The sequence below is a fragment of the Mytilus californianus genome, unplaced genomic scaffold (assembly GCF_021869535.1).
Source record: "Mytilus californianus isolate M0D057914Y unplaced genomic scaffold, xbMytCali1.0.p SCAF_41, whole genome shotgun sequence".
NCBI classification, from domain to species: Eukaryota; Metazoa; Mollusca; class Bivalvia; order Mytilida; family Mytilidae; genus Mytilus; species Mytilus californianus.
Genome location: NW_026262692.1, coordinates 1,934,776 through 1,961,634, shown reverse-complemented (window position 1 = coordinate 1,961,634; position 26,859 = coordinate 1,934,776). Strand labels below are relative to the sequence as shown.

Below are 26,859 nucleotides of genomic sequence, written 5' to 3'. Positions count from 1 at the left end.
AGATACAGAAAAATCTGACAGGGGTAGCAATACTTAGAGCTTCTAGCTTTTCTGATATTGTCTTATAAGAGTAATTTCCCAAAATCTCAATTGTAACTTGGACCAATTCAGTCATGTATTATTCAACATGGTCATGATGGTCAGAGATTAAAGACTAAGAAAGCTTAAACATGTTATTAAAACTGAAACTGAAAGGAAAATAATGATGAGTTATTAAAAGTTTTTTATAGATGTATTCATATATACATTGTTATAATACAATAATATTTACATATATCTTTTGTAGGTTTAGTCACAACAGTGTGTAGGTAGAAGTAATATTAGAGAAACAATCTGCCAAAGCTATGTGCAAAGGATATACTGTGATGTAGTACTTTTTATTCTATAAATAAAAAATATGAAGATTTATCCAACAACCTACTGCATGAACAGGGCCTTAAGGTTACAACTTACAAGATTGTCATCCAATTCTACCAGTTGCTATAACAACATTAGAGAAACTGACACATTATCTGATAAACACACAGTTAACCTGCAGAACATTTCTGAAGGGAGTTATTACAATCATCAAAACAGAAGAAGAATACTAAAGGGACATTACTCTTGCGGAAGATATATTCAAAGACAACACTGCAGTAGTTTCGTGGATGGAAACATTTCAGATGGTCTCCGTTCTACGCCTCCATGGAGAATATTATTTTTTGGAACTGATCATTTCTCTCTTTTTACCTTAAAATGTTTAAATGAGAATAGGTAATAATTTTGTACCAATTGTGTATACCGGTATATCAATTTTCATGACTTTATATTCATCATTCTTATTATTTGAACTATTAAAACATTGTTAATAGATAGCCAAGGGAAAGTAAATGTTATAATGTTTTGTAATTAGAACCATCTTATTCAAATTTTTATCTAGAAATCAAAATTTATACATCACAAAATGCATAGTTGTCTCATTTGCAATCATACCACATCTCCTTATTTTTATATTTTAATTGAACAAACATGTTTGTTTGTTTGTTTGTTTGTTTGTTTGTTTGTTTGTTTGTTTGTTTATTTTCAATACTTTGAATTATAATTAAAAATTTAGATAGAAAACACAATGGCCATAAGTAAAAAGAAGAAAAGACAAAACAATCCTCAAAACTTTAAACAGAAAACTAAATGTTTAGTAACAAGAACACCAGAGAACAGGGAGGTGTGATAAGTCAGGTGCTCTGGGAGGGAAAGCAATTCCTACTACACTACCACAATGTACAACATATACATGATGTACCTTTAGATATGACAAAGGGATAACATTTGATTTTTTTTTACCTGTATGCCAAATAAAAGATAAAAATTCTGTGTTTAACATAGAAAATTGTTGTGCACTTTAGATGTAATGTATATCATACCAATTGAAGACAAAACTTTTACTTAAGATCATGAAAATACTGTCCTGACAGCAGAATTAGGCTGGACACAGTCTACCAGATAAACATTTAACCTTACATCCTACATAGATTTTCAGAATTGTATGATTATATAATTTAAAGTAATTTAAGTAAGCCTCAAAGTTTCATGAAACCATAATGACAAAAAATTTCTTTACAGATTGCAAGATAATGGCAGTGTTGTTGAAAGTATAGAAGTTGTAACTGGCAAAGAAAAAGTAAGACCATGTGTACAAATATTCTAGTTTTTAAAAGCTCAAGTACAATACACAAATACATAAATCTGGTAACATTGGAAGTTTAGGTTTAAAAAAGCAGGTTTTATCTTAAAATATAATCTTGGTAAACTTATACTTAATTTTTGATTCCCCTGAATAATTCCAAACCAGCTAGCACTTTAAATTTTTTCACAGATTATATATTTTGCTTTTGTTACAATGCTGTATTCAAACACCTCTTCTATGACTATCAAATGTACTGGTACATGTACAGGTTTTCAAGACCCTCAGAACCGTTTGTCCTAGTTGCAAGCTTTAAATTTCTGGTCCTACGAATAGTTTCAGTAAAGTAGAACAATTCTTGGATAATATGCCTGCATAACCAAATAATTAATGTATGTTGACAACAAATATGGTTTAATGTCTAGACAGATTCCCATGAAATTTGCACTCATTTGTTTAAGAGCATACGATACAGTTACAGGGGAGGTAATGACGTTGCTAACGTAAAATGTTATTTTTCACGACGTCAAACTGTGACAAATTGGGAAAAGATGCATTTTCGACTGATTTTTATCAATCGGATTGATTTTACTTGAAAACAAGATCATGGACCCTTCTTTTTAAAAATGACATTTGGCTTGAAAATGTATGAAGATTCTTTGTGCCAATTTTAATGAACAAATCACTAATGCATTTTTTTTAAATTAGATAAATATACAGCAAAAAATTACGTTCTTTGGCTAAAATCATGAAAATGTGATAAAAATTAATAATTTCCAAAGATTTGTTACACAAATTCAAAGCACACTTAAGTAGAGAAGATATTCAAGATGCTTTTACAAAAATCTGCTTGCGTTTTTCTTTTTAAACAAAAAAGCTAAGTATGTCTTTTCAAAGGATAGAAATGTCCAAGAAACCAAAATTTCCAGTAAATGTTTGAAATTTCAACCCCATTGATTTCTAAAATTAGCACATTTTTTATTACATATTTGAATTGACTAGATGAAAAATAGCTTGTATGCAAACTTTCGTCAAAAATTCACCGTAGGATCAAAACTGTTTCGTATGCCCTTAAGGCTAATTTAGAGAACTGCCTCTGAATATTGAAAAAAGTTGCATTTATTCTTCCAAAGATACATAGTTAAAAATCTGTAAAATATGTCTATAAATGTGTAGAGGGTGTGTGAACAGTATTATTTGTTATTTCTGTGAATATTTCCCTTGTAATTGATTTTATGTATGGAAGTATTGAATGAAATGAATTGCTATGTCACCTGAATTTTTTTTATTTAAACTTTGTTGTATTATGCAGATGATATTAATTTCAACTTTTACATATTTAAGAAATCTGTAAGATGTTATGCTGAGCAAGCAGGATTAGAAGTTCATAATTGGCCAATTGTTGTACAAGATGGTCAATATGACGTTGGAGTTCTGGTGTCATTCGGCAGCTTGATTCCAGAAAAAGTTATAAATAGCTTTCCATAGTAGGTGGAATCTTTTGGATTTAGAAAGTTTTATATATATGCATAAAATAAAATTTCAGAAATTTTATGAGACAAATGCTGAAGGATCAAAACAATAGAAAAAATAAAATTAAAAATAAGATCTCTGGAATTTAAGTCTGATGTGTGTTTACATGCTTTAGTCTCCCTGTATTAACTGCCCAATCAAAATATTTTTAATGCTAAATTCTGTAATAAGTTTAATAGGTCAATCAAAGACAGCAAATCATGAGTCTGAGTAAGTGTTCTCTATTCATACTCTATTGCTAGTATAAATATAAGCCAATCAACAGCTAGTATTTATTTAAACCTGAATAAATAGAAAAATATTTTTTCTGTTTTAATTGATTTTGGAGACTATTTTTTTTCAATGAAAATTCTGCTGTATTAAAGAATTTGTTGTTTTATTCCAGTGGTATATTAAATGTTCATCCAAGTTTACTACCAAGATGGAGGGGAGCCTCACCACTTGTACATACCATATTAAATGGAGACAAAGAAACAGGGATATCAATAATGGAAATAAGACCCAAACAGTAAGTGCTTCTATTGTTTTGCCGTTATTATATCTCCGCTACAAAAGGAGGGTCTATATTGGTTTATGTCTGTCAGTCACTCTGTCCATCCATTCCATAAAATTTTTATCAGAAAATACAAATAAGAGCTTAAATTTTTAAATCAATATAAAAATAAGAAAATGTGGTATAATTGCCAATGAGACATCTCTCCACCAGAGACCAAATGACATAGAAGTTAACAACTGTAGGTCACCGTACGGCCTTCAACAATGAGCAAAGCACAAACTGCTGTCCGCTATAAAAGGCCCCAAAATGACAAAATGTAAAACAATTCAAACAAGAAAAACTAACGGCCTGATTTATGTTTGTTCTGAGCATGCTATACCGTGTGGTGCAATTTTAGATTTGTTGCTTTGTCAATTCTGTTTAACAATTACTTATATATTCTTTATACACACCTTGTTTTAAATGTTCATCCCATTTTTCTCAGGAATTGCAAATCAAGGCTTTCTGAAATATGGAAATAAGCTTCATGTGAGCATACCATATTGTGTGATGTGTTTCATATCCATCAAACATCAACTTCCTGTTTACCGAAAAACTTATAAGAGGTTGTATCATTAGTGACCAATAGCTCTAAGTTCAACATGTTTTTGAAGAAAAAATAAATCAATTAAATTTAAAAAATTAAATCTAGGAGTTAAGGATATATTCTTCTGACCTTACAGTCTCGTTGAAATCTCGTTCTGGAATTATTTCCAAAACATGTGATACAAGTGGAAAATATCAATGAATTTAAAAAATGTTATAATCAAACATAACTCTGTCAAAAAATTGTGTATTTACAATGAGTAGTTTTTGAGTAATCAATTTTTCAAATTTTATTACCAATCAAGTCAGTCTTTTTAGCCAAAACTTTGAGAAAATGGGTGAGGGGTACAAGAAATGACTTTACCAGAAACATGTACATCCCATATCCCTTTTTTCTTTTCAAATTTCTTAGAGGTGTATTTTTTCAATCATTTATAACAAAGAAGTTGAAATAATATGCATTTTGTTCTTAAAACAGAGAAAAATCACAAATTTACAGAATTGACAGCATGGTTAATTTGACACAAAAAAGCATCAAAATATGATAAAACTTTCTTAAATTAACACCTACCTATAGTTTTTTTAAGTTAAATTTATTCAGATTAGTCCACTTCATCTTTATTGAAAGTATGAAAAAAAGTTTAATTGTGGAACCGTGATTTTTTTCACGATAATAGCCCAAAAATAGGTAAAACTTGATGAAAAATGGGAAAATCATAAAAATTGGGTACTTTTAAAGGGCCTTGCAAAAAAAGAAGTGCACCACCATATCATTTTTTCTTCACCAATTATTTTTTTACAGTCATATAAAACCAAAAATCAGGTAAAGAAAAAAAGTTTAATTCTAGAACTTTTTGGCTCCTCAGAGGTGTACATCCTTAAGGGGGAGGGTTCAGCACTCACAAACATGCTTAACTAGCCAAATTCTTTATGTGCCTGTCCCAAGTCAGGAGCCTGTTATTCAGTGGTTGTCATTTGTTCATGTCGTCAAATTTACTTTTTATACGACCGCAAAAAAATTTTGTGGTCGTATATTGGTATGACGTTGGCGTCGTCGTCGTCGTCATCGTCCGGCGTCGTCGTCCGGCGTCGTCGTCCGAAGACACATTGGTTTTCGCACTCTAACTTTAGTTTAAGTGAATGGATCTTTTTGAAATTTGACCATAAGGTTAAATACCACAAAAGGAAGGTTGGGATTGATATTGGGGGTTATGGTACCAACAGTTAAGGAATTAGGGGCCAAAAAGGGGCCAAAAATAAGCATTTTCTAGTTTCCAGACAATAACTGTGGAACGGTGTATGGATCTCTCTGAAATTATACTACAAGTTTCCATACCACAAAGGGATGGTTAGGATTTGCTTTGGGGGGTTATGGCTCAAACCGTTTAGGAATTAGGGGCAAAAAAGGGGGAAAAACAAGGTTGTCCTGGTTAATGGACAAATACTTTAGTACAAAACATAATTTAAAGCAGTGTAAGGGAGATAAATCAAATACATCATTGAAATTATCTCCCTTACACTGCTTTTAAATTATGTATAAAGTAATGGTTAATGAACAATAAAGATAATTTAAAACAGTGTAAGGGAGGTAATCCAAATACAAAGTTTTGGTTACTTCCCTTACACTGCTTTTAAATTATGTTTAAAGAAATAAATATTTATAAAGGAAGACCAGTAAAAATATCTGCAAATGTTGCATCTTTTTTTTTTACAAAAAAATCCATATGAAAGATTTGACACTATATTTTTATACGACCGCAAAAAAATTTTTGTGGTCGTATATTGGTATGACGTTGGTGTCGTCGTTGTCGTCGTCCGGCGTCGTCGGCGTCGTCCGAAGACACATTGGTTTTCGCACTCTAACTTTAGTTTAAGTGAATGGATCTTTATGAAATTTTACGACAAGGTTCAATACCACAAAAGGAAGGTTGGGATTGATTTTGGGGGTTATGGTAATAACAGTAAAGGAATTAGGGGCCAAAAAGGGGCCAAAAATAAGCATTTTTGTAACTTCCAGACATAACTTGTGTGTTAGTGTATGGATCTCTCTGACATAGTACCACAAGGTTCTATATCACTAAAGGAATGCTGGGATTGATTTTGGGGGTAATTGCCTCCAAATTTTAGGAATTAGGGGCCAAAAAAGGGGCAAAAAACAAGCATTTTTCTAGTTTCATGACAATAACTTGTGTGTAAGTGTATGGATCTTTCTGAAATTGTACTACAAGGTTCCATATCACAAAGGGAAAGCTGGGTTTGAGTTTGGGGGTAATTGCCCTAAACGTTTAGGAATTTGGGGCCAAAAAGGGGCCAAAAAACACATTTTTTTCTAGTTCCCAGACAATAACTTGTGTTCAAGTGTATGGATCTCTCTGAAATTGTATTGCAAGGTACCATACCACAAAGGGAAGGCTGGGATTGAGTTTGGGGGTGATGAATCATAATGGGGGTTCAAAAAATTTTGGGGGGGGGATTTATTTTTTTTTCCTTTTTTTTCTTTTTTTCCTTTTTTGTTTCTTTTAAAATTTTCCATTTTAAGTTGGTTATTTCTGATTTATATTTAAAATCAAATAATAATGATATGGTAGGAGATACACACCAAACAGGATGTGTAAATTATTATATAATAAGTATTGTGCAATAGCAAGAAATTTTCAATTGCACAGTATTGCACAATAGCAAGAAATCTTCAATTGCACAGTATTGCGCAATAGCAAGAAATCTTCAATTGCACAGTATTGCGCAATAGCAAGAAATATCCAATAGCACAATATTGCGCAATAGCAAGAAATTGTCAATTGTACAGTATTGCGCAATAGCAAGAAATATTTAATAGCACAGGATTGTGCAAAAGAAGATACTTCCTATAAATTGCTTATTTCTTGACCAATTTCAATGGGGTTTTATTCTTGATTTCATAGGGTTCTTTAATATGCTGAATCTAACCGTGTATTTAGTTTTTGGATTTTGGGCCCCGTTTTTAAATTGGTCCACATTGAGGTCCAAAGGGTCCAAAATTAAACTTTGTTTGATTTCATCAAAAATTGAATTATTGGGGTTCTTTGATATGCCGAATCTAACTGTGTATTTAGATTCTTAAATTTTGGTTCCGTTTTCAAATTGGTCTACATTAAGGTCCAAAGGGTCCAAAATTAAACTTTGTTTGATTTCATCAAAAATTGAATTATTGGGTTCTTTGATATGCCGAATCTAACAGTGTATTTAGATTCTTAATTTTTGGTTCCGTTTTCAAATTGGTCTACATTAAGGTCCAAAGGGTCCAAAATTAAACTTAGTTTGATTTTAACAAAAATTGAATTCTTAGGGTTCTTTGATATGCTGAATCTAAACATGTATTTAGATTTTTGATTATGGGCCCAGTTTTCAAGTTGGTCCAAATCGGGGTCCAAAATTAAACTTTGTTTGATTTCAACAAAAATTGAATATATGGGCTTCTTTGATATGCCGAATCTAACCATGTATTTAGATTTTTGATTTTTGGGCCCCATTATCAACTTTGTCCACATTGAGGTCAAAAGGGTCCAAAATTAAACTTTGTTTGATTTCATCAAAAATTGAATTATTGGGGTTCTTTGATATGCCGAATCTAACAGTGTATTTAGATTCTTAATTTTTGGTTCCGTTTTCAAATTGGTCTACATTAAGGTCCAAAGGGTCCAAAATTAAACTTAGTTTGATTTTAACAAAAATTGAATTCTTAGGGTTCTTTGATATGCTGAATCTAAACATGTATTTAGATTTTTGATTATGGGCCCAGTTTTCAAGTTGGTCCAAATCGGGGTCCAAAATTAAACTTTGTTTGATTTCAACAAAAATTGAATATATGGGGTTCTTTGATATGCTGAATCTAACCATGTATTTAGATTTTTGATTTTTGGGCCCTGTTATCAACTTTGTCCAGATTGAGGTCAAAAGGGTCCAAAATTAAACTTTGTTTGATTTCATCAAAAATTGAATTATTGGGGTTCTTTGATATTCCAAATCTAACTGTGTATTTAGATTTTTAATTTTAAGTCCCGTTTTTATACGACCGCAAAAAAATTTTGTGGTCGTATATTAGTATGACGTTGGCGTCGTTGTCGTCGTCCGGCGTCATCGTCCGAATACACAATGGTTTTCGCACTCTAACTTTAGTTTAAGTGAATGGATCTCTATGAAATTTTACCATAAGGTTCAATACCACAATAGGAAGGTGGGGATTGATTTTGGGGGTTATGGTACCAACAGTTAAATAATTAGGGGCCAAAAAGGGGCCGAAAATAAGCATTTTTGTAACTTCCAGACATAACTTGTGTGTTATTGTATGGATCTCTTTGACATTGTACTACAAGATTACATATCACAAAGGGTCGATGATGGGATTGATTTTGGGGTTAATTTCCTCGAAATTTTAGGAATAAGGGGCCAAAAGGGGGCAAAAAACAAGCATTTTTCTAGTTTCATGACAATAACTTGTGTGTAAGTGTATGGATCTTTCTGAAATTTTACTACAAGGTTCCATTTCGCAAAGGGAAAGCTGAAATTGAGTTTTGTGGTAATTGCCCAAAACGTTTAGTAATAAGGGGCCTAAAAAGGGGTGAAAAATAAGCATTTTTTAGTTTCTAGACAATAACTTGTGTTCAAGTGTATGGATCTCTCTAAAATTGTATTACAAGGTACCATACCACAAAGGCAAGGCTGTTATTGAGCTTGGTTTGGGGGGGAAGGGGGGGGGGGTGATGAATCATAGGGGGGGGGGTCAAAAAAGGGGTAATTATTTTTTTTCGTTTAAGGAATAAGGGGAAAAAAGGTTAAAAAACTAGGGTTTCCATTTTAATAGACAAATAATTGAGTAAAGAACATTATTTAAAAGCAGTGTAAGGTTGGTAATTCAAACTCATTTAAATATCTCACCTGCACTATGTTTGAATTATGTAAATTGGAAATTTGCCAATTATTTTAGTATAATAAACTTCATTGGAAATTTGCCAATATAAAATTTTGCTGATGAAGGTTTTTTGTTTACCTTTAGTCTGACTATGATGTCATTTTCTATTTTAATAACCTTATGATGTAGTTAAATTTTTTTTAATACTTTTATGATGTATTTTAATGCGCTTTTATGGTTGCAAATTTATTGTTTTAAATTTAATAAACTCCATTGGAAATTTACCAATAGTTTGTTTATTTTTAGCTATGACTATGATGTCATTTTCTATTTAATTTTAAGGTTACAAATTAATTTCAGTTTTAAATATTATTGTAAAATGTTTGCCCAAAACATTTATTAATAAGTGGCCAAAAAAGGGGGCAAAAATAAGCATTTTTTTAGTTTCCAGACATTAACTTGTGTTCAAGTGTATGGATTTCTCTGAAATTGTACTTAAAGGTACCATACCACAAAGGGAAGTGGGTCAAAAAATTTGGGGGGGGGGGATTTTTTTTCCTTTTTTTTTTCTTTAAAATTTTCCATTTTAAGTTGGTTAATTCTGATCACAAAGAGAAAGTTGGAATTGAGTTTGGGGGATAATTGCTCAAATGTTTAGGAATAAGGGGCTAAAAAAGGGGTTAAAAATAAGCATTTTTTTTTAGTTTCCAACAATTAATTGTGTTTAAGTAATTGGATCTCTGTGAAATTGTACTGCAAGGTACCATACCACAAACTGAAGGCTGGGATTGAGTTTGAGGGGGGGGGGGGGGGGGGGCGTGATGTGTGAAAATTTTCCACTTAAAGTTGGTTAATTATTTCTGATTTAGATATAAAAGCAAATAATAATGATGTGGTTTGATTTTATCAAAAACTTAAATTGAAGTTATGTATATTGTAAATTTAGGTTACATTGGAATTTAAGAATTGGCTTTGGGGTAGGGTTATGGCTCAAACCTTTAAATAATAAGGGAAAAAAAGGTGAAAAAACAAGGGTTTCCAGGTTAATAGACAAATAAGTACAAAACATTATTTAAAAGCAGTGTAAGGTTGGTAATTCAAACTCATTTAAATATCTCACTTACACTGCTTTTAAATTATGTAAATTGGAAATTTGCCAATAACTTTATTGTTAATAAATGCATTGGAAATTTGCCAACAATTTTAGTATAATAAACTTCATTGGAAATTTGCCAATATAAAATTTTGCTGATGAAGGTTTTTTGTTTACCTTTAGCCTTGACTATGAAGTCATTTTCTATTTTTATAGCCTTATGATGTAGTTGAATTATTTAATACTTTTATGATGTGTTTAAATGGGGTTTTATGGTTGCAAATTTATTGTTTTAGTTTAATAAACTCCATTTAAAATTTGGTAATAAAAAAAATGTTTGTTTATTTTTAGCTATGATTATGATGTCATTTTCTATTTTACTTTTATGGTTGCAAAGAAATTTTTATTTTAAGATATTACTGTTAAATGATGCTGATTAAGGTTTTTGCTATGTTTAGCCATGACTATGATGTCATTTTCTATTTTAATATCTGTCATGATGTATTTAAATGGGCTTTTATGGTTACAAAGGAATTTTATTTTTAGATATTACTGTAAAATGTTGCTGATAAAGGATTTTGTTTATTTTTAGCCATGACTATGATGTCATTTTCTATTTTAATACCTTTATTATGTAATTTCCATTTTTAGATATTACTGTTAAATGATGCTGATTGAGGGTTTGAATGCTGGGATTGATTTTGGGGGTAATTGCCTCCAAATTTTAGGAATTAGGGGGCAAAAAACAAGCATTTTTCTAGTTTCATGACAATAACTTGTGTGTAAGTGTATGGATATTTATGAAATTGTACTACAAGGTTCCATATCACAAAGGGAAAGCTGGAATTGAGTTTGGGGGTACTTGCCCAAAACGTTTAGGAATAAGGGGCCAAAAATAAGCATTTTTCTAGTTTCCAGACAATAACTTGTGTTCAAGTGTATGGATCTCTCTGAAATTGTACTGCAAGGTACCATACCACAAAGGGAAGGCTGGGATTGTTTTTGGGGGTAATTGTCTCAAAATGTTAGGAATTAGGGGCCATAAAGGGGCAAAAAAACAAGCATTTTTCTAGTTTCATGACAATAACTTGTGTGTAAGTGTATGGATCTTTATGACATTGTACTGCAAGGTTCCATATCACAAAGGGAAACTTGGTTTGAGTTTGGGGGTAATTGCCCTAAACTTTTAGGAATTTGGGGCCAAAAAGGTGCAAAAAACCCAAGCATTTTTCTAGTTTCCAGACAATAATTTGTGTTCAAGTGTATGGATCTCTCTGAAATTGTACTGCAAGGTACCATACCACAAAGGGAAGGCTGGGATTGAGTTTGGGGGTGATGAATCATAAGGGGGTTTCAAAAAATTTGGGGGGGGGATTTTTTTTTCCTTTTTTTTCTTTAAAATTTTCCATTTTAAATTGGTTATTTCTGATTTATATATAAAAGCAAATAATAATGATATGGTTTGAATAGGTAAATTAAAAAATTTTAAGTTCTTAGACTACTTTCATTCTGTGTGAGAAACCTATGCTGTGTCAAATATTTAATTACAATCCAAATTCAGTGCTGTATCAAGCTTGAATGTTGTGTCCATACTTGCCCCAACTGTTCAGGGTTCGACCTCTGCGGTCGTATCAAGCTGCGCCCCAGCGGAGCATTTTATTTAAATTGGTCTACATTAAGGTCCAAAGGGTCCAAAATTAAACTTAGTTTGATTTTAGCAAAAATTGAATTATTGGGGTTCTTTGATATGCTGAATCTAAACATGTGTTTAGATTTTTGATTATGGGCCCAGTTTTCAAGTTTGTCCAAGTTGGGGTCCAAAATTAAACTTTGTTTGATTTCAACAAAAATTGAAAATATGGGGTTCTTTGATATGCTGAATCTAACCATGTATTTTGATTTTGGACATTGGACCATAATAGGTAAATTAAAAAAATTCAAGTTCTTAGACCACATTCTTTCTGTGTCAGAAACCTATGCTGTGTCAAATATTTAATAACAATCCAAATTCAGAGCTGTATCAAGCTTGAATGTTGTGTCCATACTTGCCCCAACTGTTCAGGGTTTCGACCTCTGCGGTCGTATCAAGCTGCGCCCCAGCGAAGCATTTTATTATGAATTATACTGTTATAAATTAGCCCGTTAGTTTTCCATTGAATTGTTTCACATTTTTCATGTCCTTTTATAGCTGACTATATGATATCAGCTTTTCTCATTGTCGAAGGCTGTATGGTGAACTATCATTGCTAATATCTTTGTCATTTGAACTTTGGTGGATAGTTGTCTCATTGGCAATCATATCAAATCTCCTTATTTGGAAATACAACAGATTATTGTTATGTAAACTTCTACCATTGTCTACTTATAGTCTACTTGAAAGGTATATTTTGATGAACAAAAGGTGATGTGGTGTATACATTAATGAGACAGCAACACAATGTTACATCTAGAGGTCAACATATATATTATATTGACTGGCTTAATATTTGATACGATTATTATGTTGAAGGCATCATCATCAGCATTTCAAAATCCATAACTCTAGAAATATTTCAAGCTTTAATCCAACTGGTGTCTTAAAAGTTGTGAATAAATTATGGTAGAGAGCACCAAAAGATCTGCCATCAATACCTAATTCTCTAAATGACAAAATATATTAAGATATAAGACCATCACTGTTGTATATTTTTAGTTTTGATACTGGACCTGTGTTGATACAAGAAAAGTTTCCAGTGCCTCCAGACTGTACAACAAGACAGTTACATAATACTTTAGGACCTATTGGAGGGAAAATGGTAAAGTAAAAAAAAAATCACTTCTAGTTGTAAGTCATGAACAACTCAGTATAATTTATGATCAATTTTGGTCTTAGTTTATTGAATAAGTACTAGATATTGTATCTGTTCTTCTGATATACTTGTGGAAGAACAAAGGAGTAGGCCCAGTAAGACCCCTTTTTGGCCCCAAAATATAGCAGTTTTACAAAATTGTTATTATGTAAATTCTTAGCTATTTATTGGAAAGAAGAATACTTCTGTTACATAAATATGGGCTGTTTTTGACAATACAATGCACATGTATCGGGTACTAGCATCATTAAGTCATGCTAAATTACTGAAATCTTCGAAATTTTAGCATTTTGGTTACTTTTTAGACGGTTTCCGTCTGAAATGGAAGTGGCCGCATTTGTGTTCATTCTTAATATTTAAATGTAAGTTGTATTTGATGATATTACATAACATATATAAAGGTTGAGAATGAACACAGATGCGGCCACTTTCATTTTTGACAAAAACCGTCTGAAAAGTGACATATTATGGCATATTTGATATATTTTTCATATTTATGCTTGAATTTGAGCGTCTTTAATGACTAAATCAGTTCAAATCTTTCACATAAACTAATTGAATCGACTGAAGTAGACACTTAAGTGTTTAAAAAGTGTCCAAAATCTTTCATCAGATGAACCTGAATTTTGAGGCCAAAATCGGCCCTTACCGGACCTACTCCTTTAAGAAGTTTTCTATTTGTATGGAAAGAATAGCTTGGTAAATGAACTAACCTGTTAATTATTTAGCTTAATAGTAGTTACAGTTTTTATTTCATTTTTATTTTATTAAATATTTTGTTAAGAGACCAAATGACATAGAAGTTAAGAACTATGTTTCACCATTCAGCCTTCGACATGAGCAAAACCCTTACCGCAAAGTAAGATGCAAAACAATTCAAACAAGAAAACTAACAGCCTGATTTACGTTCAAAACTATAAAACAAAAACAAAAATGTGATAAACAGCATCAAACAACAACCACTGAATTCAAGGCTCCTGATTTTGATTTAAATGGTTTTATATCATTTTCTTAAATTTCATTATTTAAGTTTTTAAGATGTTATACAATTAACAATTTATTGTACAGTTGTCTAGTATGTTGTTAAACAGCTTTATCAATAAAGTATACAATTTTGCTTTTCAGTTGTTAAAAGGTTTATACAATTTACCAACCCTGGAGAGACTAGAAGTTCCCCAGTCTGGAAAGGAAGTTAGCTATGGTTTGTAAAATTAGAAAATGAAAAATATAAATTTAATATCACACAAGTCCACATATACAGTGGAAATCAAAGGTATGGTACAGTCAAACCTGAATTTAAAGGTAATCCTTGGAACCAGAGATAACTGACCTCATAAGAGAGGTGATATTTGGATTTAGGTTCAACATGCATTAAGGTATCACTGTGAGATGTAGAACATGAGGTATCACCGTGAGATGTAGAACATGAGGTATCACTGGGAGATGTAGAACATGAGGTATCACTGTGAGATGTAGAACATGAGGTATCACTGTGAGATGTAGAACATGAGGTATCACCGTGAGATGTAGAACATGAGGTATCACTGTGAGATGTAGAACATGAGATATCATCGTGAGATGTAGAACATGAGGTATCACCGTGAGATGTAGAACATGAGGTATCACTGTGATATGTAGAACATGAGGTATCACCGTGAGATGTAGAACATGAGGTATCACCGTGAGATGTAGAACATGAGGTATCACTGTGAGATGTAGAACATGAGGTATCACTGTGAGATGTAGAACATGCGGTATCACTGTGAGATGTAGAACATGAGGTATCACCGTGAGATGTAGAACATGAGGTATCACCGTGAGATGTAGAACATGAGGTATCACTGTGAGATGTAGAACAACTATAAAAGAGCTGTTCCTTAGCTATATAGTTTTGTCAATGGCATATACGGAGTCTGTGTGTTGAATTAATACAACTAATTCCTTCTTTTCAATTACTTCATCAATGAAAAATTATGTAAACAGTATAACAAAGACATCAAATATCGCAAATCCTAGTTCATTTTCCAGAAAAAGATCTTCAAATTAATGATGGTCTGCTTTGAACACTATGCTTCTTATTAGCAAATATGAATAGGTGGAACCATTCACTATGAAGGAATAGAGACAGTTTGATACCGTAATTAATTTTATTTCTGTTACTTAGTGGAGTTCTCCCTTTCCAGCTCCACTAAGGGGAGATAACATGTGATGACTTTTTTCATAACAAATTTTGTAATAAAATACAAAATGTTTAAATACTTCACCATAAACACATACAATTTTATTATCTATGCATGCTCCGTATCGAAGGACTCACTGTAACTTTGAGATGAAGAACAGCAATAAAAGCGCTGTTCCTTTGCTTTGTGTGTGTTTTTTGCTGTGCATGTACTGATTTGTGTCATGGATGGATACCCTATATCCTATGTTTTTCTATTATGATTTAATGAGTTAAAACAACATTCTTGATGACCTAAGATACCTTTTTACTATGCTAATAAGCATTGTATTTGCAATACAGTGAAAATCAAAGATAGAAAATACTACAAAAACAACTCAAATGATGAAAGTGAATGCAGATAGAGTGATTATTTGTCAAAGAGGGAGATTTTGACTTCCCTGGCAGGTGATAAGTCCAAGGAGGAAGATTTCAAATTTTTAAATGGAAAAGAGGTGGTTCCCCACCTAGAACTGATATGTTGGCAGATATGTATTCAACTCGATTTACACTGCTTCAGATATTAAGACATTGGGGAATGTATAGTTATGTATAAATAGCAAAGTTCTTATCTCAAGTTTTAAATAAATTATTATTTCTGATTTGGAAAAAGACAAACTGTTATTTCACTGTTTTATAAGCTGCTGTATCTTAAAAAAAAAACATTGATTGTATACAAAAGTTAAGTTATATTTTTTAATGTTACTACTGATATATAAGATTTTGTTTTATTACTTTTCAGCACACAAAACCAAACCAGAGATGACCTATATAGACTGGGAAAACCAAACAACAATGAGTATTGATAGACAATATAGAGCTTTACATGAAGATGTAAGAGTTTTCATGACCAAATAGTTTTAGCATGATGGTAGCTGCTTTTAAATTTTCCATTTATGATTATTCCAATTAGATTTTTTAGATCAAATCTGTATGACTTTAAGATTTTCAAATTAAGACTTTTACATTGAAATACTTTCTACATCAAGTCTGTTTAATTTAGTTTTCAAAATCAAGGCAAATTTAAATTTTTCTTATATAAAGCTTATTCAACTTTTACTTTGCCATCAAAGCAAAGGGATATCACCAATTACTTGCATTCTTATATTCATAATAATATGTTTACTGCAAATCAAGGAAAATTGAGAATAAGTTCAAAATTATTTTGTAGTTTCCACTGAAAAGTTATTATGGCAAAATTCTTGTCAAGTTAAGAAGTATGGTTCCTGTGACAGATCAGATAGGTAAAATATAGTTTTCTAACTGGACTGAACTATTTAAGATAAATATGAAAGAAACAACTAAATAGATAGATATTGCAGCACCAGCAATAAGAAATACATAATATAGTCTTCCCAAAAATATTGGTTCTACTACTGTAACAATGAAATTATATATTACTCAACACATAATGGCTAAAATGTGAAAGCTTGTTAAAATTGTTTTAAATATTTGAAATTTATTTGTAGAGAGTGGAAAAAAATTGCACTTGCAACAACATTTTATTTTACAAAATATTTACCTCAATTATTGTGTTTTATCATGGTTAGTATCATTTGAATTGTATTTAACACAAATAACAATAAAATGTGAATAATGATTATATCCTAGAACCTCTCACATTATTGTAAGGGGTTGAAATGTGCTGATAATGTCACAGTTTAAACTTTTTCTTTTTGTTCTGTAATGAAACATCAAAATCCAATCTGCCAGAATTTGCTAGAGTTGTCTCTCTTCTATTAGTTTTGTTGTAAGAGTTTATGTCATCAACTTGCTAATTGTATCTTTCCGAGAGTTATTGTATTTGATTCATCGTTTAAGAGGTTCTGAATGGGGGGTCCTTTATGTCTTTGCTCTTCAATTTTTAGGTCATTATTCTCTATTCTTTATATGTTTTTCCCATTGTTCTCTATTCTTTTTTTTTGCCTATTATTATCTATTCTATATTTTTTTACCCATTTTTCCTTATCTGGGCCTATTATTTACTATTCTGTAAATCCCAACCAGACCCTCTTCTATGTACAGTTTTATATTTTTCCCAATTTTGAATTTCATATACATGTGTATTCCAAACATACAAAAGTATTTTCACCTCTGGCTGATGCTTTTAACTTTTGTTTATAACATTTGTCTAGAGTGATTTTATTTCATTGCAGATGAAAGTATTTTGTATCACTATGGTAACACACACCACAATCTACCTCCAGGAACACCATGTTATGGGAGAAACAGTAAGATTTGTTGGATCAAGTGTAAGGTAGGTTATATCACTATGGTAACACACACCACAATCTACCTCCAAGAATACCATGTTATGGGAGAAACAGTAAGATTTGTTGGATCAAGTGTAAGGTAGGTTATATCACTATGGTAACACACACCACAATCTACCTCCAGGAACACCATTTTATGGGAGGAACAGTAAGATTTGTTGGATCAAGTGTAAGGTAGGTTATATCACTATGGTAACACACACCACAATCTACCTCCAGGAACACCATGTTATGGGAGGAACAGTAAGATTTGTTGGATCAAGTGTAAGGTAGGTTATATCACTATGGTAACACACACCACAATCTACCTCCAGGAACACCATGTTATGGGAGAAACAGTAAGATTTGTTGGATCAAGTGTAAGGTAGGTTATATCACTATGGTAACACACACCACAATCTACCTCCAGGAACACCATGTTATGGGAGAAACAGTAAGATTTGTTGGATCAAGTGTAAGGTAGGTTATATCACTATGGTAACACACACCACAATCTACCTCCAGAAATACCATGTTATGGGAGAAACTAAGATTTGTTGGATCAAGTGTAATGTAGGTTATATCACTATGGTAACACACACCACAATCTACCTCCAGGAACACCATGTTATGGGAGAAACAGTAAGATTTGTTGGATCAAGTGTAAGGTAGGTTATATCACTATGGTAACACACACCACAATCTACCTCCAGGAACACCATCTTATGGGAGGAACAGTAAGATTTGTTGGATCAAGTGTAAGGTAGGTTATATCACTATGGTAACACACACCACAATCTACCTCCAGGAACACCATGTTATGGGAGGAACAGTAAGATTTGTTGGATCAAGTGTAAGGTAGGTTATATCACTATGGTAACACACACCACAATCTACCTCCAGGAACACCATGTTATGGGAGAAACAGTAAGATTTGTTGGATCAAGTGTAAGGTAGGTTATATCACTATGGTAACACACACCACAATCTACCTCCAGGAACACCATGTTATGGGAGAAACAGTAAGATTTGTTGGATCAAGTGTAAGGTAGGTTATATCACTATGGTAACACACACCACAATCTACCTCCAGGAACACCATGTTATGGGAGAAACAGTAAGATTTGTTGTATCAAGTGTAAGGTAGGTTATATCACTATGGTAAAATGCATGACAATCCCCTCTCCATTTCAACCTTGTTTAGAGTTATTTTGATGTTATTGGCTGTAATGATAAGAGCATGAGTGATTTAGATTATTCAAGACATTAAATGTTATCAGGATTATATAGTACCAATATAAATGTATCCATAACTAGCAGGAGATGCTTACCACCCAGTCTACCATAAAACCATGCAAAACAGTCTTCAAGGGGGGGGGGGGGGGGGGGGGGTCATCAGATTTATTTGAAACTTTGTGTGCTTAAACAACATTATGAAAGAAGTCCATAAGAAAATATTTCAGCTGGTTCCCATGCCTTTCAGTTAGGAGATGCTGTAATGTACCGGGAACCAGTTTCCCCATGTTGGAGGCAGTATTTTTCTATGAAAATGACCAATTTCAACACCCTGAAACTTTTGAATGCAGAAAACAATGAGATAAAGAACGATGATCTATTGAATAATAAAGTGTTGAAGCTTTATTAACTCATCAGTACTTGAATTTACAAGAAACAGTTTGTGGATTATTCCCAGGGAGATAATCCATTAAAAAAAATATTTTCAGAAAATCATAAAAAGTATGTATTTTTAAAATTATCTAGCCTTTGGTCCATTAAAAATATAAAGATAACTCCCTATGTTTTATCAATTGGAATACTTAATTATGCATTTTAGCTAGTAAACTTGCTGGGGTCTCATTGAAGTACATTCTAAAATTCTAATTCTAAAAATGCCTAAATTTACATTTTCTCTCAATAAATTAATGAATTTAAGAAAAGTATTCTGTAGATAATTTTGGAAATGTAAGTGTTTCTTTTTCAAAAGCACTATAACATTTAACAAAATAAGTCAAAGTAACGATGACCATAGTTCAATTACAATTTATGATGCCATAAATATTGAATTTCTATGGTACAAAGGGAGATAATCCAGTAAAAATGCATTTTAAAAATCTTAAAATCACATTTTTTTAAACTTACCAGCTCTCTGTCCATTAAAATATAAACATATCTCTATTGGGTTATTTTAAGTGACGGAGTTAAGAACGCATTTTAGCATATACGATTGGTTGACTCTTGTTTTAGTACTTTTTAGAATTATCCTTGAATAATGTCCAAATTTACAATTTCTCTTACAGAATCAATGAATTTTAAATATCAATCTGTAGATAATTTTGGAAATATATGAATTTTACTTTTTTAAAACCTAGCGAAGCTTATTAGGGCCATCCATTTTTTATTTATTTTTTTTCAAATTGTCGACTTAAATCTTGGAATTATCAACTTTAATCTTGGAATTTCCAGCTTTAATCTTGGAATTTCCAACTTTAATCTTGGAATTATCAACTTTAATCTTGGAATTATCAACTTTAATCTTGGAATTATCAACATTAAACTTGGAGTTCCAACTTCAATGTTGATAATTCCAAGATAAAAGTTTTTATTAAAGTTGGAAATTCCAAGGTTAAAGTTAAATTTTTTTGGTAGTGGTGTGCTATGTTTGTCTAAAACAATGTACCTATTTTTATATAATATGAACTAATATTTGGTACCTTTATAATGTATAAAAATTGTGACCCGCCATGACATTTCCAGGCTCATGGAGGTAGAACCAGTGCAGATCCAGAGGAGGTTTTTTTATTTTGACGATCAATGCATTTGAATGGGGACATATAGTTGGAACCCCCCTTTATCCTGGGTTGGGAACCCCCCTTTTAAAAATGGCTGGATCAGCCCCTGAGAACGTCATTGTTAGAAAAATTATAAACATGATAAATATCGAGATTCAATGGAATACGTATTTGTGAAGAAGACATAAACACTTTCCTTGGTTTCTTTTTTGGGGACGCCGAACTATACATCATATATAAGTTTTGAAGAAGTTTTACTTTATCGTTTTAAGTGAAAAATATTTGAATCTACATTTTAAATTGATACAAAAAAAAAAAATTCTCTGCTCTATAGATTTTCTTTCATAAATGGAGTCTGAAATTTATCCATAATAAATGCACTGTATCAAATGCATATAAGAAAACACCTACTAATAAACTGTTACGCGTCACATACATTGTACTATGTATAGAGACATGCATAATAAATCTAAATTAAAAGACAAATTTAAAGAAAGGAATTCTTAAAGCTTTCTTTGACAAATTTTAAACTAACTTCATTTCAACAAATTTAAATTATATGTTCTAAAATAGAGCTACAAAAAAATCAAAATTCTCTGCTCTATAGATTTTCTTTCACAAATGGAGTCTGAAATATATCCATAATAAATGCACCGTATCAAATCATATATGAGAACACAAGTTTAAATTACATGTTCTATAATAGAGCTAAGAATTGTTTGTATTGTAGTAAATTTAATTCTTTGAATTTTATTCAAATACGCTATTGAACATTACTACAATGTACTAAGCGCCAATAAATACAATGATTTTGTTTTTATAAATTAGTGCCTTCAATAAATAAAAGTCGTCATAGAACAGTCTCATTTTCATACCGGTATTCGAAATGACTCGTTTCATTGCTATTACATGTGTACAACAAATATGTCATAATAACATGACAGAGAGTTTTGTTTCGAATATTCAAGATAAATATACAAAAAGTAAATTTTAGACAATGCACCCTCTTTAGCCTGGAAGTGGCTAGTCACATATAGTTTACCACGTTATTCTCACAATGACGTTCTACCTCCATAAATCTGGATATGTCATGGCTAGTAACATAATATAAATACACACAAAGAATGACCTTTACTTGTGTACAATATTTTAATGTAAATATAAAGTCCCTGATTGATTCAAATACCACAATTGGCCATTAATATAAGATTTCCATAACATATTGATAAAAGATATGTAGAACATACTCCAAATCAATATAAAATTATGAAAGAACTATGCATATCAATATAGAATGTCATTAAAAAGTAGTCATAAATATAAAATCTTGCAAAATTATGGCCAATATTTTTGGCATATCCACGTATACCCATTAAAAAATGTAGCCGAAAAAATAATTATAATTAGATTAAGTATACGGAGAAACACAATAAACTATGGACTAGAAGTGATATATCAGTCATTTTTAAGATAAAAGTTGATAATTCCAAGATTAAAGTTGGAATTTCCAAGTTTAATGTGGGAAATTCCAAGATTAAAGTTGATAATTCCAAGAGTTAAGTTGGAAATTCCAAGATTTAAGTTGATAATTCCAAGATTAATGCTGATAATTCCAAGATTAAAGATGATAATTCCAAGATTAAAGTTGATAATCCCAAGATAAAAGTTGATTATTCCAAGATTAAAGCTGATAATTCCCAGATTAAAGTTGATAATTCCAAGATTAATGTCGACAATTTGAAAAAAAATAAATAAAAAGGATGGCCCTAATACGCTTCCGTAAAAACCATTATTATACTTAACAATGTAAGTTAAACTAACAATGAAGATAATACAACTACAATAAATGAAGCCATAAATATCAATTTTCTATTGTACAAAAGGAGATAATTCAGTGAAAAATGCATTTTCTAAAATCTTTAAAAAGTATCTATTTTTTCTTCAAATTAAGCATTCTGCTCTTGATACATTATAACTGTTTTGATATTTCTTTTCTTTTCATAAAGTAAAATATAAAACAAAGCATACCAAGGTGTAATAAGTGATTGTTTAGACCAAAAAACTGATTATGATTTTTTTCTATGATTCTGTTGAAAAATGTCAAAATTTGCAATTTCTGAAAAAAATTAAAAAATCAATGTGTATATCCATGTTGTTTTAAAGTGGTTTTTAAAAGAGCATTATTTTAACAAAGTGTAGATAGCTAACACATTACAGTCACCATAACATTGATTTTTATATAACTATGGGGATAATACAAAGAAATCTAATTATAAAAACAGGCTTCTAAAATAATTTGTGCTGTCATATTTTTACTAGAGTTAACTCGTCAAAATTAAACTCATCTCATGTATTTAACTGTTTCTTTCTATGAAATAATTGTAAATCTATTTTTTCTTGCTTTTTAAAGTTTCTATCTATAGATTGTAGTTTTTAAGATACTTGGCAAAAATGCAAAAAGTTGTAAAAAATTTTCATTAATTAAATATTTATTTTCATTTTACGTATTTTACTGATAAATGGACATAGATCTTTTTACAGTTAACAAGCAGTTACAGTCTGGGGTTAAAATTTGTTACACATCAATTACTTTGTCAAACCTTCATACAATTTTATAAAACTTTGGCAAAAGCCTTTTTATGATTAAGAGATAATGTCTGAAGTAAACTTTTGAAAATATATTTTTTTCAATTCAGTATTTTTCTGAAAGATGGACTTAGTATTTTACAGTTTACATTTACAAACAATCTGGGATTGAATTTTTTTGACATGATAAATTTGTAAACCTTCATGGATTGTTATGAAACTTGGACAGACGCTAATCTTCAAGATCAAGAAATAGCATCTAAAAAAAATGATTTTTTTCAATTTAGTATTTACTAATAAATGGACTCACTTTTTAGGTCAACAGTATACTTTAACACTGAAAGCTGCAATCAAGGGCGAGACACAAGAATCCGAGGAACCCCTCACGGATTTTGTATTGTTAAGTATCTATCTATTGCAGAGATTAAAATAATAGGCAAAAATTATGTCATTTAAGGGCAAAAACTCCAACACAAGCTCGTCTGACAGTTTAGACGTAAATAGATGGTAGGGAAATCTCAACATTTTGAAAATTCCTGCCCCCTGACAGATTTTCTCTATCTTTAGCAGTTTTAAAGATAATAGAAAAAACTTGCATTTTACCCCGTAAGTTCTATTTTTAGCCTTGTCGTCCATGTTGGTTGGAAAAAAGGGGGTGGTCATTGCACACAATTTCTAAAACTCTATACCCAATGGTGATTGTGGCCAAGTCTGATTAAATTTAGCCCAATAGTTTCAGAGAAGATTTTTGTAAAATTTAACGGACCACCACAACGGACGACTGACACCAATTGATGGGAAAAGCTCGCTCTAGCCCTTTGTTCTTAAATTGTACTTTAAAAATAATTTCAGAGACTGTTTTTTTATAGTCTGTTCCATTAGGTAAAAAGCTGATGTTTACAAAAATAACCAGGGTAAACTTATCAATCCTTTATTGAAGGTCACGTTTTTCTCTGACTGTTAATGACGTCTTTACACTAAATCCATTGGATGTTGGATGTGTACTGATTGATGTTTTAGTCTTAGATACATGATTTTTTTCATTAGTTGTAATTGGCTTTGAACTAGCTGTCAGTTGAACTGCGAGTACTCTCAGATCTGTACTAAGTGTCATTTTGTTTTTGGGATGTATAAGTACCCGTCCACGTCTACTTTGTGTTTTTGTTAGATGTATTTCTATATTATCCATCTTATGAGTTAAGCCTTTTTCAACTGATTTTTATAGTTTGATCTTATGTTGTACTGTTACACCACTGTCCCAGCTTAGGGGGAAGGTTGAGCGCTCACAAACATGTTTAACGCTGCCACATTCTTTTTGTGCCTGTCCAAAGGTAGTAACCTGTAGTTCAGTGGTTGTTGTTGGTTCATGTCTGTCATATTTGTTTTTCGTAAACTGTTTTGTTATAAATTAGGCCATAAGTTTTTCAGTTGAATTGTTTCATATTTTACCACATCTCCTTATTTTTGTATAGACATGATTCTTAGACTGTCAAAATGTAGTCAAACTTAAGAATTCAACTGCCAGACTTGAATGTACAGTTCATGCTGTATCCAAGGACTAAACACTCAAGAAAATCATTTTACTACCAAATTGTGATGCAACAGATGCATGTCATGATACACTACCAGACTCAAGCTAGTGAACCATTAGCCTTGACTTGTTCGCTGGCTTATTGTTCGCTAGCTTGATGCATCTTATTGTTTGCTGGCTTATTGTTTGCTAGCTTGAGTCTGGTTGATACATTCACAAATATTATAGATACATAAACATATATATTAGACAGAAGAAGAAGCAATAATTTCTTGTTATTATGTCCTCAACTGTTCTTGAGTTCAATATATTCAATATTTGACAGCAGTACTTCAATGAAGTCTGAATCATGTCCTACATCTGCTTCATCAATTGTTTCCACTTTATTTCAATTGTCCACCAATTCATTTGTTTTCTTTAACATGTTTAAAGTAAAGTTTCCAAATAAGCTTCTGATCTACATGTAATTTGATGATAACCATTCTTTTGGTGGAAACATTTTATATGGAGTTGTTTTTAGGGCGATCGCAAATGCCTTCATAACGAGGTCTTTTTCAAGTTGTTTTTCTCCTTGCTCATAAAAGCATACAATATAAAAATAAAAAGATGTGGTATTATAATAACGTCTCTTACAATTTTGGGGAAATTTTACAACTTTCTTGGACCTTTTCATAACCCAGCTTTTATTTATTAAAATCTTCATGGTTTTCTTAGTTTACTTGGGAAATCTAACAAGCTGACGTTTACATGTACAATGTATGTCGAAATTTTCTGTTCGAAACTTTCAAAATATATTTCTGTAAATTTAAAAATTATTGCAATATGAATAACACAACAGATTTTCAATGTTACCCGTCTACTAAATTTTTGTACAAGGCTCATTTTCAAACTTGACCTGTTGTCTGTAGAAAGCTACTGCATAAATTTTATCCAAATTAGATAACGATTAATTATGCTAGAAAGTTTACAATCCGGACCGATGCTCGGACGGACAGACAAACGAACAGCATTCATATATTCCCGGCCGCAATGTGATGCTGAGGGGGACAACAAGAACAGATATGTGGTATATGTCAAGGAGACAATATTTCATCTCAGAAGTTAACTAACCAAAAATGTACACCCAGAGGTCGCCACACGATCTGCAACAAACAGGAAAACCCACAACACATAGTTACCCCTATATGGCCCAGACTGTGATATGACCTAAGTTACATTTCATTTTTTGTACAATATTCAATATAATTTAAATGTGCTGTAATTAATCTCACATTTTTGACAGTCACCATGAATATGCAATAATAATATTACACACATTACGTTCTGAATTCACAGTATTTCAAATTTTTCTGCATAAAGTCAGAATTCTACCAAATTGTCTTTGAATTTAATTACAACTAGGTAGAACCGTTTTAGTGAATTAATCTAATGTCTCTCCTGTAGAAATCATTCTGGTAAAAAAAAGATTGTCATTGCAAGTAAGAATATATGGTTAATGCATGGAAATATGTACTGTTTTCCATATATTTACCAATTTATGAAACGAGGGGGTAGGGCATGAGGGACACAATATATGTTACACTTAATTGGTCTAGTCATGATATATTTATTTGAGTACATGGTTTAGGGGTGGGTATCTGAACAGATATATAAGGGGCACGAACCACAGCAAAAACATATATGGTGTACTCAAAGGTGTTGTCTTGCTGAATGAGAATATATATATGATTTAGAGGTAGGGATATGAACATATTTCAAGCTATTTTACCATCAATGGTATGTAGGGGCAGGGCATGTCCCTCATGATGAACTAGAAAGGCAATTAAGATGAAATATGGGTTAAGGATGGAGTTCTGAACCCTTTTTTTTTTTAGATAAATCTAAATAACATCATTATTTTATGAGGGAAGGGGCATGACCCCCAGGGACAAACCCTTAGCTGCACTAAAAAAGGTCCTGCACGTTCTGTGGCCTATGAATTACTTACTACCACTTCTTTTTAACTGACGTGGATAGTTGTCTCACAAGCAATCAGTCCACATCTCTTCATTTTCATATTGACATGGCAAGAAAGAATATGTTTGGTTTTAGGGTGACATATGAAATTAAATATTTAACCTTGACTTTTTATTGACCATGCAAAATTTTCCAAGAAAACAGGATTTTCCTCCCAAATGAGCATATATACAGTATTTGCTTCTATTTGGTTGTGTATGCAATTTATAACTTTACATACCTGTCAACTTCTGAAAATGAAAATGCAGGGTTTGACCTGCATTGAGGAAGAAAAGTCAGGTCATAACACATACTAATTTTTTTCAGTTGAATTTTAGTACCTGGAAGATTTTTGTATATATCCCAGTTTCCTACAAATAGTAT

At 31.6% G+C, this 26,859-nt stretch overlaps 1 protein-coding gene across 2 annotated transcripts in view; it reads left to right on the top strand.

The window, feature by feature from the left end:
- The window catches only part of LOC127699824 (methionyl-tRNA formyltransferase, mitochondrial-like), a 35,505-nt gene that overhangs the window by 6,171 nt on the left and 2,475 nt on the right, over positions 1-26,859 (top strand). The window contains exons 2-10 of one of the 2 annotated variants that reach the window (XM_052203194.1): positions 287-753; positions 1,600-1,657; positions 3,005-3,147; positions 3,579-3,701; positions 12,948-13,050; positions 14,230-14,305; positions 16,065-16,156; positions 16,494-16,566; positions 17,479-17,579. In XM_052203194.1, coding sequence (XP_052059154.1) covers positions 398-753; positions 1,600-1,657; positions 3,005-3,147; positions 3,579-3,701; positions 12,948-13,050; positions 14,230-14,305; positions 16,065-16,156; positions 16,494-16,566; positions 17,479-17,579 — 1,125 coding nt within the window. In that variant the 5' untranslated portion in view covers positions 287-397. Of the gene's footprint in view, positions 1-286; positions 754-1,599; positions 1,658-2,972; positions 3,148-3,578; positions 3,702-12,947; positions 13,051-14,229; positions 14,306-16,064; positions 16,157-16,493; positions 16,567-17,478; positions 17,580-26,859 lie in introns of those variants that run through there. The other variant, XM_052203195.1, reaches the window with a different exon arrangement.